Here is a 23299-nt window from a genome sequence, read left to right as displayed (position 1 = left end):
GATTTAATCAAAGTGTGAAAATGCAGAAACAAAGGAAAACATTCAAGCAAGACAAAAAAATAATAGTTTAACCATTAAACAAAGTCGAGGACCTTTAGTTCCTCCTCAGGGGCTAAGATAATATTCTGAGCCATGTCCTTTGAGCTGTTTTGCAAATACAGAAACCCCCACCAGGTGGGAGAAGTTAACTGTATGCTGACCATGAACATGTGGACCCCAGACTGGTTGGAACCAGAAGGTTGATGATGTTGACTCCTGATTGCCTCACCACCAACCGATCAGAAGAATGTCCACGAGCCGATTGTGTACCCTGCAACCCTCTCTCTCACCCAGTCTTTAAAAACCTTTCTCTGAAAGCCATTGGATAGTTCAGGCCTTTTGAGTGTTAGCTGCCTGGACTCCTTGCTTGGCGCCCTGCAATAAACCTTACACTTTCCTTCACCACAACCCAGTGTCAGTAGATTGGCTTTACTGCAAGTGGATGAGTGGACCCAAGTTTTGTTTGCTAACAAAATGAGGCACTCTAAAAAATTATACTGGGACAGGGCTTCCCTGGTGGCACAGTGGTTGAGAGTCCGCCTGCCGATGCAGGGGACACGGGTTCGTGCCCCGGTCTGGGAAGATCCCACATGCCAAGGAGTGGCTGGGCCCGTGAGCCATGGCCGCTGAGCCTGCGCGTCCGGAGCCTGTGCTCCGCAACGGGAGAGGCCACAACAGTGAGAGGCCTGTGTATCGCAAAAAAAAAGGGGGGGAACAAGCCAAAAGGAGCAGAACAATAACAAAATATAAAGAATAAAATAAAATTAGAAAAATAAAAGATTAGAAAAAAAATATATAAATGAATCAGCAACAACAAGGTAAAACAAAACCCCAACCTAAAAGAAGAAAAAAGAAAAAAAAAAGGCCTTGGCTATGGGGGAAGGAGTTTAGGGGGGGTGGTGGAACTTAGGCAGGGGTGGGGTTTAGGGTGGGGCAGGGCCTGGGTAGGGTGACGCTAGAACGTAGGGCGGGGCCTAGGCTCAGGACCCGTGCAGCCGGAGAAGGCCTTCGGGCGGGGGCAGCATTCAAGTGTGGGGTGGGGCCTCTGCTTAGGACCTGCGTGGAAGGGGAGAGGCAGCACCTGTGGAGTGTGGAGTTCCGGAGTTTGGAGGTAAGCCCTGGGTGAGGGTGTGTGGGTGGGGTTTTGCCCAGCGGTTGGAGGGAGTCTCAGAAGGGGTCTCCGAGTGTAGAGGTGGGGCCCTGGGTGGGTGTGTAGGGGCGGGGCTTGGGCTCCGCACTGTAGGAGGGAGGCTCCGAGGGCAGAGGATTAGGACCAGGAGCCCAAGAGGCTCCCCGGTGCCTAAGTGGACAGGGAAAGCACTGCCATGTTCCCTTCCTGTCCTCTGCGCCACCCCCTCTTGGTCTCCCCCAGGGTCTCCCCCGTCATCGCTGGACCCCTAACCGTGGGTGGGTCCCCCTGGGTGCAGGAACTCCTCCCCTCCCCCAGCCGCCCTTCAGGGGTGCTGGTCCCGTCCTGCCTCCACTTCTCCTCCCCCCTCACTCCCCCCCACACCCCACGTCCTACCCAGTCGCTGGGGGTTCCTCCCGTCCCCTTAGGTGTCCGTGGTCCCCCACCGGTGCCTGGTAGGTACCCTAGTTGTGCGGAGACGTGAATTCTGCGTCCTCCTAGTCCGCCATCTTGACTCCACCCCCATACTCATTCTTTCTTTTGAATTTTGAAGAATTTTAATATGAACTATTTCAGTCCCTCTTAACATGTAAGACCCTGACTCAAAGTACTTTTATACGTTAGTTTCAAGTATTGCACAATATAGGTACAAAATTAATATTTATGATTACATTTTCCTCCACAATATATAGCGAAAATCTTTAAACCTTTAACAGAAAATACATTTTTTCAAAAAGCAAATATTCGTACATTTTAATTCCACCACTAAAGGAATATCCTGTACACAATTTAGAATAGTTGATGTCTTTAAAATGGGTATTTTAAAATTTCAGTAAAAACAATACAGCCTGAAGCTGCTGCTGCCACAGGTCCCTGTAGTAAAAAGATATAAATGCAATACCATGTCGTAGGAACAATATATATATAACCTTAGATATTTTACAAACTTTGTACTAAAATAAATTATACAATTAGAAGAGACCAATAAACCCACTTATTAGTGCCAATTTTTTTTTCTTTTCTTTGCGGTACGCGGGCCTCTCACTGTTGTGGCCTCTCCCGTTGCGGAACACAGGCTCCGGACGCGCAGGCTCAGCGGCCATGGCTCACGGGCCCAGCCGCTTCGCGGCACGTGGGAGCCTCCCGGACCGGGGCACGAACCCGCGTCCCCTGCATCGGCAGGCGGACTCTCAACCACTGCGCCACCAGGGAAGCCCTGTGCCAATTTTTTATGAAGGAAAAAAAATCAGCCATGTCCTTGCTATATCTTAAATACTATAAGAGGTCATATCTGAGAGTATACTTTAAAATATACAGTCAGTATAAAATAACTTTGTAAAAAGAAAATAATAACTTTGTGCTTGGTTTGCAATGAAAAATGATGCATGTTTTATTTTTGTAACCAAGCTTGAATGTATCCTTACTATAAGCTTAAAAAAAAAATCTCAAGGAGGTTATAAAAAAAAAAAATCCCCCTTGGGCCTGAGCATTTTAACTTGTACGATACATCTTTTCTTTTTTTTTAGTTAGCCATAACAGGCTGGAATGGCTGGTTGGAATACTGCATGTTATTTAAGCTAAAATTCAAGCCATCTACAAAAGACTTCTCGTGGAGGCCTCCATAGGCCACAAACACATCAAAGGCATTACTGTACTGGAGAGGACTGAGGTTAAGGGGGCTGTCACCTGGGAACATTCCACTGGTACTACTACCTTGACCCTGCATATTAGGAAAAATAAATTCCTTGGCGTTAGGAGAAAGAGCGGAGGTTTTCTGCTGTCGCTGCTGCTGCGGTGGTGGTGAAGGCGGTGGCTGGGATGGCTGTTGCTGTGGCCGTGGCTTCTGCTGGCTACCCAGGCCAAGCCCATGCCGAGAGTGCTCTGAGGAAGAGATGGCTTTCTGCTTCAGGAGGTCATTCACGTTCAAGCCGAGGTTGATAGGGGAAGTACGTGCAACCTTGTTGCTTCGGCCACTATTCTTCATTTTGGTAGAGCCGAAATTGGTGGCAGCAAAAGTGGCAGTGGTAAAGGTTAAAGGCTGAGTGGACCGGGGCATGAAGGTGAGGGCTTACAGCAGCAGAGTGACCAAAGGGAGGAGATGGAGAGCTGGACGCTGATGAGGCTGGGTCACTTGTGGGCATAAAAACGGGGACCTGGGCTTCCCTGGTGGCGCAGCGGTTGAGAGGCCGCCTGCCGATGCAGGAGACACGGGTTCGTGCTCCGGTCTGGGAAGATCCCACATGCCGCGGAGCGGCTGGGCCCGTGAGCCGTGGCCGCTGAACCGGCGCGTCCGGAGCCTGTGCTCCGCAACGGGAGAGGCCACAACAGTGAGAGGCCTGCGTACCGCAAAAACAACAACAACAACAAAAACCCGGGGCCTCTGGGTTAAAGCTGTTTTTGAGCTCCTTTTCCAACTCACATCCATTTTCATTATTATCATCCACATAAAACACCTTCACTGGTCCCTTTTCACCAGTTTGGTAGGAAACCTCAAATGGGTCGATCCAAACACTAGGCTCCTACGGCAGATTGCCACGAACACCATCAGTGCCCAAACCACTCTCTTTGGAGGCTTGTTCAATCACTGGGTCCACTTTCTCCCCTGCGTGTATACATCTAAACCCTGATCCTTCGTATGGCTTTTCAGGATACCAGTGCCCTTCATATTTCTTCTTATCTTATCTTCCAAGCTCTTCACCAAAACTGTTGACACGTCTCCTGGGAGGGGGCTGCTTCCACCACAGACCCGGCAGCTGGGCAGGGGCACGGGAGGGTAGGCGGCGGTGAGCCGGCCGGGCCGAGGGCACGCCGACGCCGCCAGGCGGCGCTCGCCCCTTCTGGCTTGGGGTGGCGAGGACGGGGTCAGGGGAGCGCGCTCACTTCTCCGCACAGCCCGGTGCCTGGCCCAGCGTCCCCGTAGAGCGCCCACTCCGCGCCGCGCCGGGGCTTTCCTCCTTCTCCCCTACACTCATTCTTTAAAGGCTAAACTTCTGGCCTCTGAGGAGGGTGAGGAAGGGGCTTTTTGTCTGACTGTGGGATCAGAGAAGCGATGTAGCTGTTTAACTTGGTATATAATGTTCAACCAACAACAATTGCTTGGGTTACGGATTGGGTTCAAAGGCCCCCAACAAAACCTGACCAAGTGGTTTCGCAAGGTAAGTGTTGATTTTTAAAAAGAGTATAACACGAAATCTAGTGGGAGTGATCCAGGCTGCTGCAGCGGTGGTGCACCCCATTTTCTGCCGTTCTCAGCATGTGACTTTCCTGTTTCTGGCATCCTTCTGGGCACTTTGATCACTGCTGGGCAGGAGGAATGGGGAAGGGCGAAGGGGAAAGCTCATGCCTACTAGGTTTGTCCCCTTAATTCAAGAAGGCATCCTTAGAAGTCCCCAAGTGGACTTTTCATTGGCCAGAAATGGGTCCCATGGCTGCCCCTAGTGGCAAGAGTCTCAGGGTGGAGTTTTTTTTGGTCTGTTTTCAGATGGCCTTTATTTAATTCAAAAAGGAGTTTTTATTTTTAACAGGGCACCCTGTATCCCTGAATAAAACCAAGTTCTCTGGGTAGGAAAGAAGGGTGACAGGATACTAGGTAGACAGCCTGAAGCTGCTGTCACCCCTGTCTCCCCACCTTTGGTAATTCCTGTGCTCCAAGTATGGAGTTTCTCAGGGCTTCACCTGAGTAAATTGATTCACCTCTAGGTAGATTGTAACTTCCTTTCATCAGCCGTTTGCTTTCCATCTTCCAAAGTGACCTTTTTTACCTTCCAGGGCCTTCTCTCCATTTCTCCCTGTCCTTGTGGCTAATATACTTTTTAACATCGTCTGTTATCATTTTAGTAGGATTTGGAAGGGAGGGATGACCAATTTGTGTGACTGATAACACCATTTAAAATCAGAGGTTGCCTAGAGCTCCAAGGAGGTGATCCTAAACACAGTGGCTCTTGGTTTTCTAGGAGGAGAGGAAGCGGGAGGGCTCCCAGGGGCAGAGTGAGGAGGTGGGACCAGAGCAGGAGGAAGTGGGCGGGGCAGGGTGGGGCGAGTTAGCAGGACAGAGGAAGGGATTGAAGGGGAGGGAGGGAAGGAGGAAGAGAAGAAGAAACGTAAGGAACAGCTAACATTTCCTGAAGGTTCACGAGGAGGAGCCACCAGCGCACTGCTTTACAACCTTCACCTCTTCTAACCTCAGCCACTCTGCGGACAACCCAACTCCCCCCTGGTCTTTGGCCGTAGTGGCCAGAGTGTGTCTGTTTCATCCTCTTGTCTATGGCTTTAGGTCCTCCCAGGGTCACTGGGTAGCAACTCCCCAGCCCCACCACTCTCAGCCACGTGGGGAAAAGGCTTTCCCACAGGTCCCACTGGGGCAGAGTGGGAATCGGTGAGCTCCCTCCAGACCTTCTAGGGTGTGCAGAAGTTTTTTGGGGGGGGGACTTCCCTAGTGGTCCAGTGGCTAAGACTCTGTGCTCCCAATGCAGGGAGCCTGGGTTCGATCCCTGCTTGGGGAACTAGGTCCCGCATGCCACAACTAAAGATCCTGCATGCCGCAATGAAGATTCCACACGCAGCAATGAGATCCTGTGTGCCACAACTGAGGACTGGCGCAGCCAATAAAAAGAAAACAAAACACAAAAACGTCTTGGGGTTGCTGCCCCCCCTCCCCCCAGGACTTTCATACAAGAAATGGGACTCAGACCTCTCTATTCTGAGATTCCCGAACTCATTTAGGAGTTCGAGTACCCCTGACTCCAGGAGATGAATTTGTTGAGAAACAGGTCATGAGGCAGTTTTTAGGACCTCCACATAAACATGTCCCGTGATTGTTCTTAGACGATCTTAGATCCAGCTTTCTCCTCTTCCCCGCTGACCAGAGGATTTTTAATCAGTCAGGATGGGAAATGTGTGAGTGCAGATAGATTCTGCCTGCGGTTGGATTCCTAGAAATAGTTTTTATTTATATCTGGACTGTGGTTTTTAAACTCAAAAGCCAAAAATTTGAGGTCTGCAAGTCTCATTGGTAGTGCAGTCATGCTATAAAGAGAAATACGGGAGAGGGAAAGAAGGCACATAAATTTATTCCACGCTGTACAGTTAAAAAAAAAAGATATAGGAGAATTGAAAGTGAAAAGTAATAGTCTTCTGTCCCCCTGCCCCCTCCACTTCTCCAGTCCCTGGCATTACTGCCAGGAGGCAACCCTTTAAATTTTTTCTTTATTTTACTTTATTTTTATTGAAGTGTAGTTGATTCAAAATATTATGCTAGTTTCAGATGTACAGCAAAGTGATTCCATTATATTTAATACATATATATGTAAATTCTTCAGATTCTTTTCCATTCTAGGTTATTACAAGATATTGGATATAGTTTCCTGTGCTATGCAGTAGGACCTTGTTGTTTATCTAATTTATATCTGTTTTGTGTCTGTTAATCCCATACTCCTCTCTCCCCTTCCCCCTTTGGTAACCATAAATTTGTTCTCCATGTCAGTGAGCCTGTTTCTGTTTTGTAAATAAGTTCACTTGTATTGTACTTTGGATTCCACATGTAAGTGATATCATATAATATTTGCCTTTTCTGACTTAGTTCACTTAGTATGATAATCTCTAGGTCCATCCAAGTTGCTGCAAATGGCATTATTTCATTCTTTTTTTTTTTTTTTTTTGCGGTACGCGGGCCTCTCACTATTGTGGCCTCACCCGTTGCGGAGCGCAGGCTCAGCGGCCATGGCTCACGGGCCCAGCCGCTCCGCGGCATGTGGGATCTTCCCGGACCAGGGCACGAACCCGTGTGCCCTGCGTCGGCAGGCGGACTCTCAACCACTGCGCCACCAGGGAAGCCCTATTTCATTCTTTTTTAATGGTTGAGTAATATTCCATTCTATATGTATATATCACATTTTCTTTATCCATTGCTCTGTTGATGGACATTTAGGTTGCTTCCATGTCTTGGCTGTTGTAAACAGTGCTGCAGTGAACATTGGGGGTATGTGTGTATCCTTTCGGACCATGTTTTTCTCTGGGTATATGCCCAGGCATGGGATTGCAGGATGATACAATAGGTAACTCTATTTTTAGTTTTCTAAGGCACCTCCATACTGTTCTCCACAGTGGCTGTACCAATTTACATTCCCACCAACAGTGTGTAGGAGGCTTCCCTTTTCTCCACACCCTCTCCAGCATTTATTGTTTGTAGATTTTTTGATGATGGCCATTCTGACTGGTATGAGGTGATATCGTATTATAGTTTTGATTTACATTTCTCTAATAATTAACGATGTTGAACATCTTTTCATGTGCCCCTTGCCATCTGTATGTCGTTGGAGAAATGTCTATTTTAGGTCTTCTGCCCATTTTTTGAGTGGGTTGTTTGTTTCTATGATATTGAGCTGCATGAGCTGTTTGTAAATTTTGGAGATTAATCCCTTGTCAGCCTCATCGTTTGCAAATATTTTCTCCCATTCTGTGGGTTGTCTTTTTGGTTTGTTTATGGTTTCCTTTGCTGTGCAAAAGCTTTTGAGTTTAATTAGGTCCCATTTGTTTATTTTTGTTTTTATTTCCATTACTCTGGGAGACGGATCGAAAAAGATATTGCTGCAATTCATGTCAGAGAGTGTTCTGCCTATGTTTTCCTCTAAGAGTTTTATAGGGTCCAGTCTTACATTTAGGTCTTTAATCCATTTTGAGGTTATTTTTGTGTATGGTGTTAAAGAGTGTTCTAATTTCATTTTTTTACATGTAGCTGTATCAGAGTGGCTGCGGGTGGAGAAAGCACCCCCCAGTGGCCAACATTATAATCGCAAGTCCTCTACCAGTGGATCCTTAAGGGAACAGTGCCGGATTGTGGCCAGAGAGCTGTAACCGCGTCCTGTACCTCTGGACTGGAGTGGATGGCAGAAGCTGGCCTGGAGGACACCTGCTTAATTTCATCTACCCCTGGGAAGGGCAGTAAGAAATGATGCCTCTCTGAAAGAAGTCCTTTCAGCCTAGGCTGTAAATTCCCAGCCAAAGGAGTGTCTCATTTATCCCATTAGAAAAGGGCTGAGATTCAAACCCTGCTATCACCATGTTCCTCACCCTCCTTTATCAGCCACGGCACAAACGTTATTAATAAACTGCTTGGCAAAAAGCCTGCGACAAAGAGGGAGGGGATGCCAGACACAATCGCTGCCCCTGGAGAACTGCAGTCTAGGATGAGAAGATGATAGATAAAAAGATATTGATATTGACAAATTTAAAGCATAGGGTTAGTAATACATTAATAGAACAAACAGCTCAAATGGCATAGAAATTATCTGATCCTTGCAGGTTAGTGAAAATTATTTAGTAAATCCGTCTGGTCTGGGGGCTTTTTGTGAGTTAGATCAGGGGTCAGGAAGTCATGGGCCATGGGTCAAATCCGGCCCTACACCTGTTTTTGCATGGCCTGAAAGCTAAGAATAGATTATACATTTTTTAAATGATTGAGAAAATCAAAGGAGGAATAATATTATTCATTTATTTATCTTGGAAAACTATTTTTTTATTGAAGTATATCTGACGTATAACATTGTGTAAATTTAAGGTGTACAACAGGTTAATCTGATACATTTATATGTTGTAACATGATCGCCAGTGTAGCAATAATTAGCATGTCTGTCGCGTCATATAATTATCATTTCTTTTTAGTGGTTGGAATGGTTAAGTTCTAGTCTCTTAGCAGGTCTGATGATTATAATATAATATTGTTGTCTGTATTCATTATCTGTGCATTAGATCTCTAGGGCTTATTTACTACTTGTTGCAAGTTTGTGTCCTTAAACGACATCTGTCTTATACCCCCATCCCCCATCCCCTGGTAACCACCATTTTACTTTCTGTTTCTACACGTTTGACTTTTTTCGATTTAGCGTATGAAGATATCATACAGTATTTGTTTTTCTCTGTCTGACTGATCTCACTTAGCATACTGTCTCAAGCTCCATTCATGTTGTCGCAAATGGCAGGATGTCCTTTCTCACGACTGAATAATATTCTGTGGTATATAAATAGATACCGCATCTTCTTTATCCATTCGTCCACTGATGGGCACTTAGGTTGTTTCCATATCTTGGCTCTTGTGAATGACGCTGCAATGAACCATGGGAGTGCAGATATTTCCAAAAGAAGAATAATACATTGTGACACTTGGAGATTATGTGAAAATCAAATGTCAGTGTCCATAAATAAAGATTTATTGGGAGATGACCATGCTCATTTGTTACAGACTGTTTTCATGTTACAGTGGCCGAGTTGAGTAGTTTACAGACTGTTTTCATGTTACAGTGGCCGAGTTGACTGTTTTCATGTTACAGTGGCCGAGTTGAGTAGTTTCTAGTAGCCTAGAATATTTACTACCTGGCCCCTTACGGAAAAAGTTTGCTGACCCTGAGGCAGACGACTGACACCTTTTAATTTCTTCTATGCTTATTATCCTATTCAGAAACATAGTAAGAGTAAGTGAGGAGGATTTTCTCCTTTGCCATGTTGAGCAGGCAGTGCTGACGGCATAGCCAATGAGAGATGGTATGTAGATAGCAAATATCTCAATGAGATTGTCACTAGATTCCCATTAATGTAGAGCAGGAAAATCTTAAAATGAAGCCTGAGTTTTCCATTGCTGTGCGTTACAAGGTCAAGGGCCCGCACTGAAATCCCGTAGTGTGTGTCTGCTTAGGGCAATCCTGGCAACCTTACTTGTTTCTTCTGAGCTGGACTATTGCCCTCCCTCTGCTCAAATAAATCCAGACCATTCTCTTCCAGGAGCCACTTCAGAATATGTTCCTTGCCATCGCTCAATGGAAAGAAATGATGTATGTGAGAGTATTGTGTGAAATGTGGACTAGAATAAAATGTTGGCTATTGTTATTTTACACAAATGCGATTGTCTGGGTTTGTCTGGTTTGCTTGATCAACCCTGGCACAGCCTTTCCTGCTGCTTGCTGAAGTCCTATTTCTGGTTATCCTGGGTTTCATCTCTGCTGCTGATGTCGGGTTCTGTCCTTTGGGTGGAGGAGAGGATGCCTGCAGACCCAGAGCTGCTGTTTATAATCAACATTACTGTTGTTTTATTTTTGTTAACAGAGCTCATCCTCTTTGTCTGATGGAACTCGGCTACCTTCCATCAATGTACAATGACCAAGGACATTGTGATGCCTTTGGGAAAGGGTTGATGGGGGGACGCAACAGCAACTAGGGTGTCAACGACAAAGTCCCAGGTTCCCACCCTCCTATATCCAGGCTAACTGCCAAGCCTCCGGGTAAATGTCTAAGTGTCCTAGACAAGGCATCCTGTATTTCCCTTTCGGTTTTGGACTCTGTCATCGCTGCTCCAGGCAATTCTGTTAATCATTTCCTTTGCCAAGTTTACCCAGGGTTGGGCAGATCCCATGAGCAGATTCCCTTAAACTCACACGCCCCTGACTTGTAAGCCAGAACCATCAACTTTCAGTGGGAACTGTGCAGGCTGGAGATGCCTCAAACCAGCGGACACTCTCCGTAGCTGTATGGTCTAGTGGGAGTTTAACACTGGCCTATTTTATGCTTGGGCAATGAGGCTTTGTGTCCAAATTCATGATTTTATATTATCCCTATGTCCGTCATTGTGGGGGGACCCAGAAGTTATAGTAACAGTCTCTAAAGGCAACACCCTGATAAAGTCCAGAGAATTTGCCAACGATGTTCTCTCCTTCTGCCCCATTCCGTCACCCACTCACTCCTCCACGCACTCCATTCCAGCCACTGCCACAGTCGACCACTGGAACTCTTCTCTCCAAGGTTGACAGTGTCCGCTCAACCACTAAGTTTAAAAGACAGTTTTTCATTCTTACCTTGCATTTCATATCTGTCCTCAAAACCTCCTCTTCCTTACCTCCTGTGATCTTGTACCCGGGAGGATTAGAACACCCATCTCCAGTTGCTGCAGGGTCAGTGTTAGGTGTGACCCTCACTCTGGAATTCTGGTGTGTCTGAAGCAACCTCCACATTAGTCAACGGAAGGAGTAATGCTCAGTAGAAACCCCACCGCCAGATCCTGTAGGAAGGCAGGCAGAGGAGCTGAAGCCTTTGTGATGTGGCCTTGGTTAGTTAGCCAGATTACAACCTGAACTCACACCTGCATGAGAATGCCTGCCCTCTCTCTCAGCAGACATGTTCACTTCCTGTTTCAGAGGAGACAGAAGCCACAGGCTGGATTCCAAGCGGTCACGTCTAATGAGCCCTTTTCCTGCTTTATCTTGCTTGACTCTGCAGATTTTACTTCACCCCTCCTTTCCACTGTGACCCCTCTTGTGTCTCTACCCTTATTTATTTAAAGAAGTTGTTGTGGGTAGGAGTTTACTAATTAATTAATTTAGTTGTGCTGTGTTGTGTCTTCGTTTCTGTGCAAGGGCTTTCTCTAGTTGCGGCGAGCGGGGGCCACTCTTCATCACGGTACGCGGGCCTCTCACTATGGCGGCCTCTCTTGTTGCGGAGCACAGGCTCCAGACGCGCAGGCTCAGTAGCTGTGGCTCACGGGCCCAGCTGCTCCGCGCCATGTGGGATCCTCCCAGACCGGGGCTCGAACCCGTGTCCCCTGCATTAGCAGGCAGATTCTCAACCACTGCGCCACCAGGGAAGCCCTCTGCCCTTATTTTATAAGTCTCCTTGGTGGCTTCCCTTCCTTCTGTTTGTCTAGACTTTTCTGACAGTCAGTTCTCTTCTCTCTTCATGAGCTTGGTAATTTAAACCACACTCATGGCTTCACTTACAACTTTTATGATCACTAAAGCCCTGTCTCCAGCCCAGGGCTCTCTTGATAGCTCCACATCTGCTTGTTGGATGTTCACGGGCCTATTCTAGGTGTTTCCAGCTTGACAGATGGAACTCTGGTTCCTTCTTCCAGGCATCTTGTAGCACTCTGCCCCAGGCTCGACGTTTGTGCAGACACACGGTACTACCTGCAGCTCCCAGACACGTCATTCTCACCACTCCCTAGCGGCAATTATGCTGCTGCGTGTTTCCTCCACCTGGACCTCCCTTCTCTTCCTTATTCCCCATCCCCCAGTCTTCTCAAGATTAAGTTCAGAAGTCATTCCATCCAGGGTCGCCTTCCTTGAGTCCCTTTGCTGTTACCCTGTGTGCACACCAGTGTGGAACTCATTACACAGAATTCGAACTGTGTGCTTCTCTTCTTCTTTCCTTGCTGGCTTGTGGTGAGCTCTCTGGGGACAGAATCCCAACGATAGCACAGCCCCACTCTCTTGCCATTCTGCTGTTGACTGAAGGAAAAACGCACAACATAAGAGCTGTGAGTTTGGGTTTTATTTGGGCACCTTACTGAGGACTCTAGCCTCTCAGGAGCTCTGAGAGAACCGCTCTGAAGAGGCAGGGGAGAAGCCAGTATACGTATATGATTTTTGGCTGTGGAATACGTGCAGGCAAGCATACATCTCGGTAAGAGATTACGCGTGGTCACAAGGATCAGATATCTCAGTTAATGGTTTGGTATTTTTGTGTGTGTGTGTATGGGAAGATGCAGGAATCTGGGTTCATTAAAATTCTTCCCGAGATGTCTCTATCTAAGGGGACTGCTTCTCCAAAGCACAGAGTATCCTGTTATTGTTCTAATTTCCTCAGTGACTTAATCCTTGTAGGACTGGGTGGTGAGCAACACCCTTTGTTCCTCTTTGTTTACATTGCTCTGTGTGAGGGAGAAGCTTTTATTTTTTATTTTTTATTTTTTTGCGGTACGCGGGCCTCTCACTGTTGTGGCCTCTCCCGTTGCGGAGCACAGGCTCCGGACGCGCAGGCTCAGCGGCCATGGCTCACGGGCCCAGCCGCTCCGCGGCACGTGGGATCTTCCCGGACCGGGGCACGAACCCGTGTCCCCTGCATCGGCAGGCGGACTCTCAACTGCTGCGCCACCAGGGAAGCCCGAGAAGCTTTTTTAAAATCACAAATTATCCACTGATGTTAAAGTATATTTGAGAGTTCTGGCCAGAGGTTTGCTGTCTTGCTTGTGCAATCAAATCACTCGGGAGCTTTTAAAAAAGTACAGATTCTCCATGCTCCCCTTTCTGGAGATTTTGACTCAATAGATCTGAGGTAAATCCCAGACACTTGGACTATTTAAACTCCACCAGTGACTCTGTGGGGCAGCAGGACCGGGAACCACCGAGAAGGTCCTTTACTAACGAGGGACACTTTTATGAACTGCGTTATCAGTGAGCACATTGGCAGGGTTTGGTAAGTCCCAACCAGGGGGCGGCAGTGGTGCTCTCCTCAATCCCACAGGATGCTGGGGAGGTCCTGCGGCCAGCTCCCCCTCCGTCCCCAAGGAGCGGCGGGCACAGTGATGAAAACCGCGGAGACCTGGATTCATATTGTTTGCAGTCTCAGATCGTATGACAGTTACTCTGTTTATATAAGTTAATGCAGTTTTCTCATTTGTAAAAGATGGCTAATAAAAGTGCCACACCACAGGTTTTATATGATGAATAAATTGTGTGTGTTTGTGTGTAAAATTTACCAGTCTGACACAAACTTAACTCTCAATAAAAGTTGACTACTATTTTCTTGTCCTTTTTGTCAAAAAACGTGTCATAGGCTCTTCCTAGTTTAGAGCACTGATGAAAGCCACATAATCACCAATTTTCAGAACTAGAAGGAAACCTAGATTCACTTCCTCTCTCTGAACTAGATGGAGAAGCAAACACAGCTCATGGTTTCTGAGTCTGTAGACCCACGGACCCAAGTATGCAGTCAAATCTCTCTTACAGCACTTGGAGCTGTGAGGAATTCTGCTGAACAGAGCTTGTGCTGGTGCAAGTATATTCCGTTACAAGGATGGGTATCTCTCAAAGAGGACTGTGTCCACACATTTTTATTACTCCAAAAGCTTTTCCCACCGGCTCAGGGTTTTTTCAGCTCATAGCTTATCGTTTCTCATGTCTGCCTTCCTCCTTGCCTAGCTGGCTTTCTATTTCAGTTCAGCCTTCCCATCCTTGGGGAATTGGTCCCTCACTCCCAATGACTTGGTCAGTGTTCTCTTTTATGGCTGGGCTGGTACCATGCGTATCTTTGGCAGCAATGACGAGGTTGCGGTTTACAACAGTAAACTCAGTTAATGGATGCGAGCCCCGTTGGACTTTAGCTCCATAATCGCAGGGGCAATATTTGGTTTTCTCTTCCTTGCTTAGAACAGTGCCTGGCCCAGAGAAGAGGAACAGCAGACATTCTTTGCTGGAAACATACAGTTGTCACCTTCCATACATGCTCTTGGATTGCAAAAATATCTGCAGCTAATAGCAATGGTGGTAATAGAAAGAGTAGCAACATTTGATTGCTAACTATGGCCAGACACTGTAGAAACACAGTTTATTATATTTAATCCTTGCTACAAATGTATAAGCTATAAACTATTACAATTTCCATTGTATAGTTGAGGCAGCCAAGTGTAGAAAGCAAGAAACTTGCTCAAAATCGTACATTTTCAAAGCCAGAAAGTCCACCTCCAGCACTGATGATCTCTGCATTGTAAAGAAAGTGGTACTTTCAGGTTGGATGTCTAGTAGCGGTGACGTGTCAGGTGGACCGGAGGTGGATGCAAGTTAAATTCCATCTCAGTTGCCCCTTGCACCTCAGTTTCTGATCAAATAAATTTTTCTAGTGGAGGACTCCTCACTGTAGTTCCTTCATCTGTCTCTCTTTAATTCTTTTTTCCTTCTTTTGTTTTTTAGACAAGATTATGTGTTAACAACAGCAAACACCGGCATGGATGTAGGCACCAGAAATTCTCATTCAGTGGGAATGCAAAACAGTACAGCCACCTTCGAAGGCACTTTGTTAGTCTCTTAAAAATGAAACATACTCTCACCATATAAGCCAGCAATTAGGCTCTCTGCTATTTACCCCAAAGAGTTGACAACCTATGTCCACATGAAAACCAGACAAGGATGTTTGTACCTGCTTTATTCATAGTTGCCCAACTTGGAAACAATCAAGATTTTTAAGTAAGTGAGTGGATAAATAAACCACGGCACATCAGACAATGGACTGTTATTCAGTACTAAAAAGAAATGAGCTATCAAACCTTGAAAAGACACGGAGGAATCTAAATGCATATCACTAAGTGAAAGAAGCCCATCTGGAAAAGGATGCATGCTGTATGATCCCCACTGTATGATATCCTGTAAAAGGTAAAACTGTGGAGACAGTAAAAAGATCAGTGGTTTCCACAGGTTAAGAAGGAGGAAGAGAGGGTTTCCCTGGTGGCGCAGTGGTTGAGAGTCCGCCTGCCGATGCAGGGGACACGGGTTCGTGCCCCGGTCCGGGAAGATTCCCACATGCCGCGGAGCGGCTGGCCCGTGAGCCGTGACCGCTGAGCCTGCCCGTCCGGAGCCTGTGCTCCGCAGCGGGAGAGGCCGCAACAGTGAGAGGCCCGCGTACCGCAAAAAAGAAAAAAAGGGGGTCTACCATGAGGTTTTTGTATAGCAGTCTAAATATATATACACACACACACACACATAATATATATATGATTGTTTTTTTTTTTTTTTTTTTTTTTTTTTTGCGGTACGCAGGCCTCTCACCGCTGCGGCCTCTCCCACTGCGGAGCACAGGCTCCGGACGCACAGGCTCAGAAGCCATGGCTCACGGGCCCAGCCGCTCCATGGCATGTGGGATCTTCCCGGACCGGGGCACGAACCCGTGTCCCCTAGCATCGGCAGGCGGACTCTCAACCACTGCGCCACCAGAGAAGCCCCTATATGATTGTTTTAAGTTGCTGATCTCCTAATTTCAAATGGATTTTAAAAACCCTGCATCTGTACTCCTCCCATTACAATTACTGCTTTCGACGTCATATTTTACATCTAATTGTTTTGCGTATCCCTTAACGGCTTATTGCGGATACAGATGATTTTACTACTTCTGTCTTGTAACCTCCCTACTAGCCTTGTGTGTGGATGGTTTCCTACCTTTATTGTATGTTGCCTTCACTGGTGAGCTTTCTCACTTCATAATTTTGTTTCTAGTTGTAGCCAAGAAAGGGGTCTAAATAAATGGAGGCACCCACCTTACTTTCAAGGAAATACGAAAGCATTTAATGATGTCGACTGTTCTCAAACTACTCTATCAGTGCAGCCCCCATTAGACTCCTAATATGGTAGCTGTGGGCTTATTTTAAATTCTAAAGTGCTGTTTGAATGTCTCAAAATTAGCACGTACTCACTTACTGGGTTGAGAGGAGGAGCCCGACTTTGGTCCCAGGTTCAAGCCCAGCTCTGGTACTTTCTACTTGTGGGGACACCAGCAAGGTGCTCACCCTCCCAGCCTCAGTTTCCCCATCTGTAAAATAAGGTGACATAATCCTGCCTACTTCATGGGATTTGTCTTAGGATAAATAAATTAATACAGGAAAAAATGTCCAGCACAGTATCTGGCAGTAAAAGTAGCTATGACACTTAAGTAACCAAAAGGAAAAGAATACAAGTACTAAGTCAAACAAAGTAAATCACCTCTCTCCCAAAGTCAAATAGCAAACTGAGTCTGCCTGACTTTGCCTATGAGGAATGTTTATTTATCCTAAATGCTAACAAATTGTGCTTCAAAATTTGACTCTGGTTCCATTGGGATTTCTCTCGGTTAAGAAGAGACCATTCCTTTTTCAATCACTTTGTTTTATGGCGAGTTCTAAGTGACTGTCATTGCGGTTTTAATATTCTTAGTACTGACTATAGGAACGAGGGTATAGGAAGGTGGTGGGTAGAGATAGATATTATTTATCCCAAGACAGACAGGGACTCTGGGGACTCACGTCTTCAGCGGGATGCTCTGGTCACTCGTGTCCTTTTGGCTGAGGTTGGAAAACCCAGAGATTCTTTAGGTCTTGCAACTGATGAACATATGTCCCACCTCCCCTTTCATAATCCCTCTTGTTCCAATTTACCAAAGACAGTAGGTTTCTGCATCATCCACCAGAATCTTAACACAGAGCCTTGACTCTGCGTTTAGAAATCCCTGGACCTCAAAGAAACAGTTTAAAGTCTTATTTGGTGATACAGAAAAATTTTTCTATATCAAGTGATTTCTACTTCTTTCCTCTAATAAAATCAAAAGAGGACCTAATTTAGCTGACTGATAAATTATTAAAAATCATTTTGAGTGATAAATTCCGATGCCATTTTTAGCCTGTAGTTCAGAATGATTGAAAAAATTGAATGGCATCGCTATCACAAAACTCATTCTGCAACCGCAAATTCATGTGACAAGTGTTTTCAGGGTTTACATCCATGAAGATGAAAAACATGAATAAAAGTACCTCAGTTTAGCAATAATTCACAGTATCCATGTATGTGTAAAATCAAGAGTCCTCATTCAGTTCATGAAGAGATACATTTATCAATAACGTTTTACATCATGTGTTTAAAAAGAATCAACAATTGAAATAGATGTCTGGTCTTCATGCAAAGTTGCAAGCATCTCTGCTGGTACCCAAATCACCAATACACCTTATCTTACAAACTCCTTGAAGCCATTTTATCCCTTCTTCCCATGCCTTTCTGCATTGTGGAACCTATGAGATTTATGCCCTGAGGTTCCTCAGGGAAACGTGTGAGTGATGTAGCCACTCCTTACTACTCCCACAGACCACCTGCCAGCCCCACTCCTACCCCTATTGCAGCTCAGACTTTGGGCCAAGGGTGTGAGCTGCAGAGGGAGGCATATAACATGGAAAAATCCACTGGGCATCAGAGGTTGTTTCCTTCACCTTGTTCACCAACTCTTGCCATGAAGTGATGGCCTTGTGATGTTTAAATCCCTTTTCTGGGTCATACGTTAGGCAGAAGGAGGTAAGAAAATATCAGAAATGCTTGGTTTGCTCCGGAATTCTCCATACCAGTTACTCATCGTGTGCCCTGGACTACCTGTGCTGTTCATAGTGCTGGGGATCCAGCCCAGGTACCAGTTGAGACACAACCTACAGTTTGGGGACCATGATCCACTTGTAAATTGACTTCATCCACCATGTGGCATCAGTGGGGTACTCCCGTGAGCCAGTGCTGTCAGGTACACTATTTGGATGGCCCAAGGCCTCCTCTCCTGAGAAGGCAGAGCTGTGTTCATCACAATACATTTTGCCTCAATAATACAATTTTTAACTTTGTATTTGGAATTAACTTCAAACACGCAGAAGCATTGTAAGATGTGTATAGTGGAACACCATCATGCCATTACCCAGATGCACTTTTTTTAAACTTGAAGTATAGTTGGTGTACAGTATTTTATAAGTTGCAAGTGTACAATAGATTCACGATTTTTAAAGGTTTTCTTCCATTTACAGTTATTATAAAATATTGGATATATTCCCTGTGTTGTACAATATATCCCTTGTAGCTTATACATAATAGTTTTAATTCCCTACCCCTATATTTCCCCTCCCACCCTCCCTCTCCCCGCTGGTAACCGCTAGTTTGTTCTCTGTACGTGTGAGTCTGTTTGTTTTTTGTTATATTCACTAATTTGTCGTATTTTTAAGATTCCACATATAAGTGATACCATACAATATCTGTCTTTCTCTGTCTGACTTACTTCACTGAGCATAATACCCTCCAAGTCCATACATGGGGTTGCAAATGGCAAAATTTCATTCTTTTCTATGGCTGAGTAGTATTCCATTATGTAGATATACACCAGATGCACTTGTTGTTGATGCATTGCTTGATTTACTTTATATACGTTCTTTTGGAGACTTCTTCTCACAAAGACACAGGCCAAACATTTCAATACATGGAAGAAAAATTCCAACAGACACGCATAGCCTTTAACATGAAATTATACCCATATATTCCACTGGCCCCAAAGCTGTGGCAAGGCCATACATACATAAAGTCAGGGATGATGTAGGGACTAAAGAAACTACAATAAGCAGATCTTTTGTGGATGCGAACCCTCCCATGTCAAGAAGAACATGCAGGCTGCATTTGAAAGATTGGAGGAGCACTGCATTAATGAAACTGTCATGGGCTCCTGATTTCCAGGCAGTGTTCCAGAGGTTTCCCTTACCATGCAGAAGACACTTGAATGTCAAGGACTCTCCCTCCATCCGAAGCCCTTTTCTGCAGGAGTCAAGACTGCCAGACCAAGGTGAGGTACTGTTCCAATACGTCTGTTCTACCTAGGGAACGGATGTTACCGAAAGCAATTCCGAGGGAGAGCTGCCTTGTAGCAGTGAAGCCAGGTGTTAACAACTCTTCCTGCCCCTCCCACAGTAAGGTGAGCTGGCGTGTCCTTGAGATACACGTTCTCATTGTAGGGCAGCCCCACAGGTGCAGGAGACCCCTGAGGACAGCAAGTCACAACCCCTTCACTGGTCCTTTCCTGAATAGGGGAGTTTGAGTCCTCTGCAAACACAAGTGCCACTTACAATAATGGAAATAGCAGATTTTCGCCACCTTTCCCCTTGAGAAGAAAGGAGTAACTCTGTGGTGTCCATGACAGGTTGAATGAAAATGAAGGTTTAAAAAAATTTTTACTTATTTATTTGTTTGTTTTGGCTGTGTTGGGTCTTCGTTGCTGTGTGCGGGCTTTCTCTAGTTGCGGTGAGCAGGGGCTACTCTTCGGTACGTGGGCTCCTCATTGCAGGAGAAGCAGTGGGCTCAGCAGTTGCGGTACGCAGGCCCTAGAGCATGCGGGCTCAGTAGTTGTGGTTCGTGGGCTCTAGAGCTCAGGCTCAGTAGTTGTGGAGCACGGGCTTAGTTGCTCCACGGCATGTGGGGTCTTCCCGGACCAGGGATTGAACCCGGGTCGCCTGCATTGGCAGGCGGATTCTTAACCACTTCGCCAGAGGGAAGTCCCAATCTCAGAGTCTCTTGCCAGCTGCCTTCTCATTAAGTTCTCTAACGGAAGGCACTGATGAAGATAGGAAGGTGGGAAGAGGGCAGTAGTCATGTGCTGTGGTATTGTTTAAGGGAGAAAAGCTTTCTAGAATCCAGTTTAGAATTTGTCTATCTGTGGCAGACCACTGATTGGGGACCTGATGCCTTCCCACGATCAACAGAGAGAGAGGCAGAGAAACCAGTCAATAAAATAAAGAATTTGAGGTGTAGTCCTGACTTGCCAGCCCTGGGCTATATGGACTATGTCAGCTTGAGAGAACCAATTCATCTTAAGTCCCAGGAAATGGAGATACACTTCCTTCTGTACATGAGAGTCCGTATTGTGCTCATCTGGTGTATTGAAACTTTTTAACGGGAATCTGGACCTCTCATAAAGGTGTTTTGGTCCATGTATCATTGTGTTTTCTTTGTTTTTTAAAAAATATTTATTTATTTATCTTTGGCTGCATTGGGTCTTCGTTGCTGTGCGTGGGCTTTCTCTATTTGCAGCGAGCGGGGGCTACTCTTCGTTGCAGTGGCTTCTCTGGTTGTGGAGCACGGGCTCTAGGCGTGCAGGCTTCAGTAGTTATGGCACGTGGGCTCAGTAATTGTGGCTCTCCCGGCTCTAGAGTGCAGACTCAGTAGTTGTGGTGCACGGGCTTAGTTGCTCCGCGGCATGTGGGATCTTCCCGGACCAGGGATCGAACCCATATCCCCTGCATTGGAAGACGGATTCTTAACCACTGTGCCACCAGGGAAGCCCCATGTATCATTATTAAATCAGTCTTTCTGTGAGGGAATAAAGGCTGGGACTTCCGCCATCTTGCTGATTTCACTCTGGGGATATCCTAGTTCCTCTCTAATTTCCAGTAGCTATCACGGAGAGCATATAAAAGCTGCTGTATTTTTACATATTGTTGATACATCTAGCCACCTTACAAAGTATCTCATCTTACTATCTTAATACTGCTTGTTGTATTTCAAGAGCCTGTCTCATGTTTCCTGGCAAAACAATCATGCTCTCTGCAAATGAATGCGTTTTCTGTCTTCTTTGGAAATATTTAGGATTGGTCCATTTTATTATTTTTGTCGCTACTTAGGGGGGTTGACACAAAGCAAGGTTGACTGACTGCATGTCACAGGCATATTTTTGTTTATCCTGGATTTTAATGGAAATGTCATTAGCATCCATTATTTTATTTTATTTTAATTTTTTTAATGATTTTCTTTGTTTTGGCCGTGCCACGCGGCTTGTGGGATCTAAGTTCCCCAAACAGGGATGGAACCCAGGCTCTCGGCAGTGACATCAGCAAGTCCTAACCACTGGACCGCCAGGGAATTCCTGTATCCATTATTTTAGAACTGCACTTGCTCTTGGCATTGTAAATTATTTTTTTGTACCTAAATAGTTTCTTCTATACTTATTTTACTTTAAATTTTTATTAAGAATGGTCATTGAGTTTCATTAAATAACCTTCATCTAGTCGTATAATAGGGAGATTTCTTTTTTTCAGTTGTTGAGATGATGATATCGGTAACGTGTATGATATTGAACTGCACCCTTGGTTTTGGAATCCCCTGTGTATGTTTCACATTTTAATCCAAGGCCACCTCTGGCCTATATTTAATGATTTCAGAGGAGAATTTTTACACACACACACACACACACACACACACACATTGACATAATACTGTGGTTCTCAAAGCATGGTCCATGGGCCACTGTGGAACTCTGAGATTCTTACAAGGGGTCCTGGGAGATCAAACTCTTTTAATAATAATACTAAGTTATTATTTTTCAGGTCACTCTCATTCTCTTACAATTGTTCCTTAGAGTTTTCCAGAGGCTATGTGATATGTGACACAGCAACAGATTTAATGCAGAAGAAAATATATTTCAGCAGTTTTCTATCAGTCATATGTTAAAGAGACTTGCAAAAATCTAAACATTGCTAATCCCAATGCAACGCAATTTTTTTTGTCCTTTTGGAAAATATAAACTTTTAAATAAAGATATGCTATATATTAAAATATATGAATTTATTATTCTTATGATTAAATAAAAAATAAATATTTTATAAATGTCTCCATTTTAAACTCTGTGTAAATGTAGATATTTATAAGCCACTTAAACAGAAACTCTTTTTTGCGGTCCTTAATCGTTTTTACAGTTATAATGGATTCCCTTTTCTGAGAACCATGGACATAATATAACCACAGACATGTAAGTACATTTATATACGTATCATTTAAATAATACTAAGTACCCTACTTATTATTTTCACTCCTAGCTATCAATACTCATAAAAACAAGGAAGGTTGAGGGACCTCCCTAGTGGTCCAACGGTAAAGAATCCACCTTTCAAGATCCCACATGCCTCAGGGCAACTAAGCCCCCGCACCACAACTACTGAGCTCACGCCTCAACTAGAGAGCCTGCGTGCCGCAAACTACTGAGCCCAAGCGCTCTGGAACCCACGCACCGCAACTAGAGAAGAGAAAACCTACACTCTGCAACTAGAGAGAAGCCTGCGCGCCACAACAAAGAGCCTGCATGCTGCAGTGAAGATCCCGTGAGCCGCAACTAAGACCTGACACAGCCAAAAAAAAATAATAATAATAATAATAATAATTTTTAAAAAACACAAGGACGGTTGAGAAGAAGTGGAAGTAGACAAAAGGAAGATCTCACTGAGAAGGAGACATTTGAGTAGAGACCAAGGAAACAGAAATTGAAATGAGATTAAAACAGGATTGGTATGCACTGCATATTCCTATATGTGTTCAAAGGCAAATAATAATAATAATAAATTTTAAAATAGTATTCAGTTGTTAGATTGTGTATATTTGGCAAATACGCTGCTCAGAGACAGGACTAAGTGGGCAATTAATAGATTTTTTTAAAGAATTTCCTTTTGGATGTGGACCAGTTTTTAAAGTCTTTGTTGAATTTGTTACAATATTGCTTCTGTTTTATGTTTTGTTTTGTTTTTCTTGCTGCGAGGCACGTGGGATCTTAGCTCCGTGACCAGGGATGGAACCCGTACCCCCCGCATTCGAAGGTGAAGTCTAAACCACTGGACCACCAGGGAAGTCCCAATAGATCTGAATCCAATAATTCTTTCAGTCTCTGATATTCTTTCTTTACCTCCAAAACACATATATATCTTCATCCTTCTACTTATTTATTTATTTATTTATTTATTGCGGTATGCGGGCCTCTCACTGTTGTGGCCTCTCCCGTTGCAGAGCACAGGCTGCGACG

The 23299-nt window shown here is 45.0% G+C and overlaps 1 protein-coding gene and 1 long non-coding RNA gene across 3 annotated transcripts; one reads left to right on the top strand and one right to left on the bottom strand.

Moving 5' to 3' along the window:
• Positions 1-1038: 1038 nt before the first annotated feature.
• On the top strand, positions 1039-23218 carry LOC116758481. Of its 2 annotated transcripts, none has more exons than XR_004351179.1 (3): positions 1039-1150; positions 19198-19303; positions 23039-23218. It is a non-coding gene; the product is annotated as an uncharacterized LOC116758481 (long non-coding RNA). The 2 variants fall into 2 exon arrangements; XR_004351178.1 differs by lacking the exon at positions 23039-23218 and adding an exon at positions 22326-22491.
• On the bottom strand, positions 2691-3309 carry LOC116758478 (protein Tob1-like). Its single transcript, XM_032641327.1, is given in 2 exon segments — positions 2691-3230; positions 3232-3309. Coding segments are annotated over 2 exon segments (618 nt in total).
• Positions 23219-23299: the final 81 nt, after the last annotated feature.

This window comes from Phocoena sinus, chromosome 8 (assembly GCF_008692025.1).
Source record: "Phocoena sinus isolate mPhoSin1 chromosome 8, mPhoSin1.pri, whole genome shotgun sequence".
NCBI classification, from domain to species: Eukaryota; Metazoa; Chordata; class Mammalia; order Artiodactyla; family Phocoenidae; genus Phocoena; species Phocoena sinus.
The sequence above is the reverse complement of the archived record's forward strand: the minus strand, read 5'-3'. Positions and strand labels throughout refer to the sequence as shown.